At 41.3% G+C, this 8,828-nt stretch overlaps 1 protein-coding gene across 1 annotated transcript in view; it reads left to right on the forward strand.

Moving 5' to 3' along the window:
• The first annotated feature begins 2,573 nt into the window (after window positions 1-2,573).
• wnt2 (wingless-type MMTV integration site family member 2) overlaps window positions 2,574-8,828 on the forward strand; it is a 15,529-nt gene continuing 9,274 nt past the window's right edge. The window contains exons 1-2 of the mRNA XM_023986022.2: window positions 2,574-3,061; window positions 3,513-3,733. Of these exons, the coding sequence (XP_023841790.1) occupies window positions 2,979-3,061; window positions 3,513-3,733 (304 nt within the window). The 5' untranslated portion in view covers window positions 2,574-2,978. The remainder of the gene's footprint in view (window positions 3,062-3,512; window positions 3,734-8,828) is intronic.

Here is an 8,828-nt window from a genome sequence, read left to right on the forward strand (position 1 = left end):
TTTCAGTTTTTTATTTTTAATACATTTGGGAAAAAATTAACCTGTTTTTGCTTTGTCATTATGGGGTATAGTGTGTAAATTGATTAGGGGGATTTAAAAAATWAAAAAACATTTATAAAATAAGGCTGTAATGTAACAAAATGTAGAAAAGGTCTGTATACTTTACGAATGCACTGTATAWAGGGTAGCACCCTCTAAGGTACAGGTTTGAGTAACCGGGTGGTAGTCAGCTAGTGACCATGACTAAGTTCAGGGCAGGGTACTGGGTGGAGGTCGGCAAGTGATGGCTATTTAAGAGTCTAATGGCCTTTAGATAGAAGCTGTTTTTCCAGTCCCAGCTTTGCTGTATCTGTTCTGATCTCGCCTGCTGGATGATAGCAGGGTGAACAGGCCGTGGCTCAGGTAGTTGATGTCTTCGATGATCTTTTTGCCTTCCTGTGACTTAGGGTGCTGTAGGTGTCCTGGGGCAGGCAGTMTGCCCCCGGTGATGCATTGAGCAGACCGCACCACCCTCTGGAGAGCRCTGCGGTTGCGGGAGGTGCAGTTGCCGTACCAGGCGGTGATACAGCCCGACAGGATGCTGTCAATGGTGCATACTATATTGAAATGTTCAGATGTAAAGTAAATATTGTGTCTTTGGGAGAATTCTTTTTTTCCTTAAAGATACTTTTTAGGAGAGATTTTCCATTTCAATTATGTTTATTTTCTAACAGATTTATATTGAGTTCATAAACTTAATTGAAAGATTACTATGGTTAATATTTTGTCTCCAAATAGTTTATAGTCTTAAGCATTATAAAACAGATATTGAAACAACTTGTGGATAATTTTGATATTGAACATTTAACAATTTATATACTAAATAGTTAAGACATTTAATCCATATTGTGGGATTATAATTAGTATTATTCATTCTTACATGTTTATAATGCCTCTATAAACAATGCATCGAATATCATGTGACGCAATTCAGTTGATCATCCTTTCACTGCAATCTGTAGGACTAGCCTATACTTGCACCTGATAGAGTGGTGTTTAATGCTGAAAAAGCAAGCAATGAAGCCTCAAAGTTTCTTCATAATACTGGTGGCATATTGGTTTTATTAATTTCCCCTCCGTTTTGTTCAATTCTTCCACGAAGATCATGAGAGTGACTCCAATTTGAGCATTAATCTCATCCGGTCAGAAGATCAGACCTCCCGATACAAAGACGAGACGAACATTAAATCGCTTACATAAAACGGAGATCAAAGATAAAGTAAATACAATGTGACAATCGTGCAGATTGAGAAGAGAGTTCAAAAGAATGTGATAATCCCATTTTAAATGCACACATCACCTTTTGTTGCGGCCTTTGAGGTATCTGTGCATTTAACGTCTACGAATATACCTAATATTAACCCTCCTGCTGTGTTCCGGTGGAATTTGACCGATTTACAAGTTTTCTCTCTGAAAAATGTAGTTAATTTTATTTTATTGTCATAAAGTTCCATGACTTTGTCCACACTCGGGCATCTGAACACACAAAATACATTTAGATGATTTTCATTACATTTTGGGTGTTTTATTTAACTTTTGTACACCTGTGGTGTTCCCGGTCATTAGAAATMAATGGGTGAGGCTACAATTTGTGTATAAAATTTAGTTCAGGCACATGCCCATTCATCAGATGAACACACTTCCTCTCCCAGACCCCCACATGCATGTGTGTTTGAGCGCAAACACACACACCTCACCTCCTCTTCTTGGCTTCCATGGCAACCCCCATGGGAACCTTTCCCCAATAGAATATTTCCCCCWTGGGAACCACAGCTGTTGGCATTCTCACAAACAATCGCAACATTGTTTCAATAATATATAGAACTTTTRCTGCAGCTCTGGTATATAAAGCTTTTTTGAGGCCTTGCACACAATTCATTCTYTGGCAGCACAATGACCAAATGGTATACTGTATGTGAGGCTCTTGATCATATCTTTGATCATGACACTGGTGAGGAGGAGAGAGTCCTTGATAAACTTTGACACAAAGTAGTCTGTGATAAATAGCACAATACGTTTCATCTGAGTATTTGTTATAGTCAAATTAATCCATACATTATGCTTTTATTACTCAAAAACGAGTTGTATGAGCTCAGGTCAATGAGGCCTACAGGCCATAAATAGCAAATAGAAGTTCAAAACGTTTAATGTTCACAAGAACTTAAGTTGATAAAAATATCTAGCACAACATGAGGTGATAATATATGTATTATTTTGGATTTATAATCAGCTATAATGGGGAGGTCATTTTGGACCGGGAACACATAATTAATTAACATGAAACGAACATAACAGAAGGGTTATTCAAGGGCCTATCTCCACATCTAATATTTAATCAGTGTGCATAATATGGCGTCATGGCTGTGAGTTTCTGGAATATTTGGCATTTGGGCGTTATAGGCATAACCATAACTAAYCGCGTTTGCGCGCACCAGTTCCTCCCAAACACGTCAAATGTTTTTGTTAAAACACTCAGGGTTTAACGCACCACGTTGTACCACATTCTACATCTTGCCGCTTGGAAATCGGCCAAGCTTGTGTCTGGTGTCAAGCTAGCCTGAACAGATACTTTCAGACATCTAATTTCTTCACCTCATTCCTGAGACAGGACTGCGCCCACCCCTTGTGTAAGCAATTTAAACCTGATAGCAGACGATCATTTGCCTATCTTTACACTGCAAATCTTTGTTAACTTTAGATCGACCCAATATCGRATGCGCTTCTTTACCATAATCATTGTCATTTTTTTACGCGCAAAGCTCCATCCAGGCGGTAAACCTCTTTTGATTATCGATTTTTAATGCAAGACAGAGCAGAACTTTGATTGGTGCAATCGAGAGGCTGTAGACTCCTGTTTGACGCGCGCCTGTGTTCTTTTCTACCCATGGAAATGGTCAGTACAGGTGCCTGAATGTGCACAACGACAACATTTTAATAATATGAACTTATTGCCAAGTGGAATATGTTTCTATTTATCTGTAGCAATCTGCTGGCTAACGTCAAGGGTCGACGGATCTTGGTGGTGAGTAGGCTCTCAAGAATGTGAAAATAGCACTTACGACTAATGAAAATGTAAAGTTAGTAGAAAATATTATCTGCTATAGGAACAATATATATATACACYATGGAGTCTAAACTTTACGCTATTGGCAAGGACTGCGTGAGACAATGCATGACTTTGGACACATAGGCTATGATCTGTGTAAACGTTGGTTTAATTTGAATTAAACTATAATAATTTCCAATAAAATATGTTCATGTGTAAAATAATCGAATGTATCCCCCATAACACTAGACATGCATGTTTCTTTAATTTGGACACATTATGGGGCAGATAATTTTATATTCCTTTATTCGTGTTCTAGAAGCCTAGTTTTTAATTATATATATATATAAATAAACACCATAGCCCACAAGGACATTCAAACAGATTCAAGTTGCATGGCCAAAACCTCTTTCATCTTTCTATGCAGGTACATGGGCACCCTCGGGTCGCAAGTGATGTGCGACAACATCCCCGGGTTAATCAACAAACAGCGGCAGCTGTGCCGCCAGCATCCCAAAGTTATGCAGGCGATTGGAGCCGGGATTAAAGACTGGATCGGGGAGTGCCAACATCAGTTTCAGAACCACCGCTGGAACTGCAATACCATGGCGCGAGACCACAACTTGTTCGGACGCCTACTGCTGCGTAGTAAGTATTGAGAGAGAGTAAAAAACTCATGCATATGCCTGCTGTAAAAATATGTAATTTCATATTTAATTAAATCCATTTTAAATTTATACTGAACAAAAATATAAACACAACATGCAACCATTTCAAAGATTTTACTGAGTTACAGTTCATATGAGGAAATCAATCAATTGAAATGAATTAATTAGGCCCTATGGATTACACAACTGGGAATACAGATATAAATCTATTAGTCACAGATACCTTAAAACAATGGGCCTCACAATGGTCCCCAGGATCTCTTCACAGTATTTTTATGCATWAAAATTTCCATCGATAAAATGCAATGGTGTTCGTTGTTCGTAGCTTATGCCTGCCCATACCATAACCCCACCGCCCCCATGGGGCACTCTGTTCACAATGTTGACATCAGCAAACTGCTTGCCCACACGACGCCATTTACATGGTCTGCGGTTGTGAGACTGGTTGGACGGTTGGACACTGCCAAATTCTCTAAAAAGCCGCCTCTGCTTATGGTAGAGACATTAACATTCAATTATCTGTCAACAGCTCTGGTGGACATTCCTGCAGTCATCATGCCAATTGCACGCTCCCTCAAAACTTGAGACATCATGTGGCATTGTGTCGTGTGACAAAACTACACATTTTAGTGTTGCCTTTTATTGTGCCTCAGCTTCTTGATATGCCACACCTGTCAGGTGGAGGTTTATCTTGGCAAAGGAGAAATGCTCACTAACAGGGATGTAAACAAACATTTTTGAGAAATAAGCTTTTTGTGCATATGGAACATTTCTGGGATCTTTTATTTCAGCTCTTGAAACATGGGACCAACACTTTACATGTTGCGTTTATATTTTGGTTCAGTGTTATTGATCAAATCAAAGATGTAGGCCTATATATGAACTAAATATCATATTTTTCATTCTCAAATATGAGCATGAACATGTTATTAGCTAAATTGCTCAGGGAAAAAGTGCAGCTATTAATTTACCATGCGTAAAATAGCTGATATTCTGGAATGARTTTTCTAATTGTGTGCTGGGAAAGTAATATAGTCTACTCATCTTCGTCCTCATGTACAAGACAAGCACGTCTGAACAAACAATAGACTAGTAATTCCAACATGCTATCTGCTATAGACTCTAGGCTCCTAGATATATAGCAAATATGGTATGCGTTTTTCCCCAACCAATTATTAACAGTGGTGAAKCTATAAAGTTCTAGCCTTTATCAAAGTGAAAGAATTTGTGTGAAATTCATGTTCTTTGACAGATATTTTCCCCGTGTGCTTGCATTGCATTCCATACATTGTCTCACTTTACAGCTCTAGATGTATCAATATGACGTGCCTGCTTGCTGCTACTCTGATGAGAAGGGTGTAATTGCGGCACGCAATTRGGGGTGTTCCTGCATGTGGTCATTCCTGTACCTGCAGGAACCCCTCTTTATACTTCTATTGGTTGATCCGTTTTTATAAGCTAGGACTCCAGTAAACAGGCAGGAGGCGGCAGCTCTCCTATACAGTAGATGGCGCCAACCGCCAATAAACCCCACAGAAGAAGAAAAAGAAGATGAAGAAGAAGAAAACGGGGGTGACAACTGTAGCTAGCTAGGACACCGGTAGACGGTGTCCTCCATTCTGTTAGTGAGGGCAGGTGTTTGGCAGGCGGGCGCGAACGACACTATGTGCTAGCTAGCTAGGACTCCGATACACAGCAGGTGGGATAGGTAGCTAGCTAGAACACGACACCGGTACACAGAAGGCGGGATAGGTTACGACAAGGACTCCGATACACAGCAGGTGGGTAGGTAGCTAGCTAGAACAACGACACCGGTACAAAAGCAGGCGGGATAGGTAGCTAGCTAGGACTCGGTACACAGCAGGTGGTAGGTAGCTAGCTAGAACACGACACCGGTACACAGAAGGCGGGATAGGTAGCTACCTAGGACCAGTACACAGCAGGGGTAGGTAGCTAGCTAGAACAACACCGGTACATAGCAGGCGGGATAGGTAGCTAGCTAGGACTCCGGTACACAGCAGGGGGTAGGTAGCTAGCTAGAACACGACACCGGTACACAGAAGCGGGAAGGTAGTTAGCTAGGACTCCGGTACACAGCAGTGGGTAGGTAGCTAGCTAGAACACGACACCGTACACAGCAGGCGGGATAGGTAGCTAGCTAGGACACGGACACCGGTACATAGCAGGCGGGATAGGTAGCTAGCTAGGACTCAGGTACACAGCAGGCGGGATAGATAGCTAGCTAGGACACGACACCGATACACAGCAGGCGGGATAGGTAGCTAGCTAGAACACCGGTACACCGGTACACCGGTAGACCGTGTCCTTCCGTGTCCTGTTGGGTACTGCTTTCCTGCAGTTCTGTTAACAACGGCATTGGTAGGTGTTCGTCTAGCTAGGTAGGTAGAACTCCGGTACACAGCAGGTGGGAGGCGGGGGCGACATCGGTAGCTAGCTAGGACACCGGTAGACAGTGTTCTTCACCCTGAAAAACTTGGATAATACTTTTATTTCCCTTTATTTATTTTTCTCCACATTTTAATTGTATAGACAATCATGCAGGAACCAATGGAATGCTTGAGGSGGGACGTTCACTCAGGAACCAATTGGAAGCTCGAGGGGGGGAATGTCCACATGCAGGAACACCCTGAATTGCGGGCCGCAATCACACACTATTGGCTCTGATCGGTATCAGGTCCAGTGCTCTAGATGCTTATAAAACTGCCACAGCTGACAAATGTGGGGAGTCAAGAATAAGTGTGTCAACTCCAATCTCGTCACCTCACCAGCTATGAATATATTAGTCTTCTCTCCACTTTGGAATCTCTTTTTAATTGGTATAAATGTGAGGATCCACTCCACCTTGGGGGTGATCATCTAAATAAAATGGGTAATTCTATTGGGCATCATGTCCCAGTCCTCCGGCTCCTATAGGCCCTAAATTATTCCAAGGCGGAACTTTAATGGCCAGTTTCCCAGAAAGACTAGTCCTGGACTAAAAATAATGTTCAATGGCGATTCACTATTGAARGTATTTATTTTTACTCCTGGACTAGGCTTAATCTGTGTCCAGGAAACCAACCCTGAGAATTGCYTGTAATTTGGTTCTTTAATCGTCCCTTTGGTATTCAGACCTCCCAGACTCGGCTCTGGTTGTGTCACACAACATTAGGAAGCTGCTCTGATTGGCAGCATTATCGCTGTGGCACCGTGAGAAGCTACTTATTGTCAATGTCAGGGCGCTAATTTAAAACAATTACCGAGTTTTCTTTTTTTGGATGGTTTCATGTTCTCATCCTTTGGTTTATCTACTCATTAACCAGATTAAACATTCACAGTCATTCACAGGCGCACACACAGTGAGGGTGTGTGTGTGTGTGTATGTGTGTGTGTGTGTGTGTGTGTGTGTGAGAGAGTGAGAGAACATCTTGACATAAAAAACAGAGCATTGTGAACTGAAGTTTGGCGTTTCCTGATCTCAGACGCACACACACACACACACACACACACACACCCTTCACTTTGATCGCACAGATCTCTCATCAGTTAGAAGAGAAGTCAGGGGTATTTTATCACAGAGCATTGCTGGTCAATTTCTGGTCAACTTGGAGTTAGATCAAGCAAAACACTGCCATGCCTTAAATAAAAGACTTGAAAGAGTAACAAACAGTATCCATGCAGATACCCCAACCTCAACCAATAGCTAGCTATTGCAAGACATTTTTACATAATGTTCACTGTGTACAGTACACACACACACACACACACTCTGTAGTGGTTATACATCTTTATGGGATACTGGTTGGATACAATTGACAGTTTCTGTGCATTTGTGTAACTTATACAGTGAGTATACAAAACACTAAGAACTTCTCTTTCCATGACACAGACTGACCAGGTGAAAACTATGATCCCTTATTGATGTCACCTGTTAAATCCACGTCAAATCAGTGTAGATGAAGGGAAGGAGACCGGTTAAAGGAGGATTTCTTTTTTTAAGCCTTGAGACAATTGAGACATGGATTGTGTATGTGTGCTATTCAGAGGGTGAATGGGCCAGACAAAAGATTGAAGTGCCTTTGAACGGGGTATGGTAGTAGGTGCCAGGCGCACCGGGTTGTGTCAAGAACTGCAATGCTGCTGGGTTTTTCACGCTCAACAGTTTCCCATGTGTATCAAGAATGGTCCACCACCCAAAGGACATCCAGCCAACTTGACACAATATTAGGAAGGTGTTCCTAATGTTTTGTACACTCGGTGTATGTTTGTGCAATGAGTTTGTGTGCATTAGTCATGGCCTTTAGGTAAGCCTATTCATACAGTTGAAGTCGGAAGTTCACATACACCTTAGCCAAATACATTTAAACTCKGTTTTTCACAATTCCTGACATTTAATCCTAGTAAAAATTCCCTGKCTTAGGTCAGTTAGGATCACCACTTTATTTTAAGAATGTCAGAATAGACAATTATTTATTTAACCTTTTATTTCTTTCATCACATTCCCAGTGGGTCAGAAGTTTACATACACTCAATTAGTATTTGGTAGCATTGCCTTTAAATTGTTTAACTTGGGTCAAATGTTTCGGGTAGCCTTCCACAAGCTTCCCACAATAAGTTGGGTGAATTGTTGGCCCATTCCTCCTGACAGAGCTGGTGTAACTAAGTCAGGTTTGTAGGCCTCCTTGCTCGCACACGCTTTTTCAGTTCTGCCCACAAATCTTCTATAGGACTTTTGACCACTGTGTTTAACAACCCTCCGGCAGCTTCAATGCCATCACTTAACTAACATATTTCACCGGCGAGCAGGTACACCCCCTCCCTAATTTGACTACTCAATTTCATCACAACAAGCAACTAAACTCAGATCTTCCTAAAGCCAGTAATCAATTTTTCCTGTAATTTTACAAGTTTTAAAGGCACATCAGTACTTAATGTATTAAACTTTCCTGACCCACTGGAATTGTGATACAGTGAATTATAAGTGAAATAATCTGTCGTAAACATTGTTGGAAAATACTTGTAGCACAAGTAGATGTCCCTACCGATTGCCAAAACTATAGTTGTGTTAACAAGAA

Source organism: Salvelinus sp. IW2-2015, linkage group LG4q.1:29 (genome assembly GCF_002910315.2).
Source record: "Salvelinus sp. IW2-2015 linkage group LG4q.1:29, ASM291031v2, whole genome shotgun sequence".
Lineage (NCBI taxonomy): Eukaryota > Metazoa > Chordata > Actinopteri > Salmoniformes > Salmonidae > Salvelinus > Salvelinus sp. IW2-2015.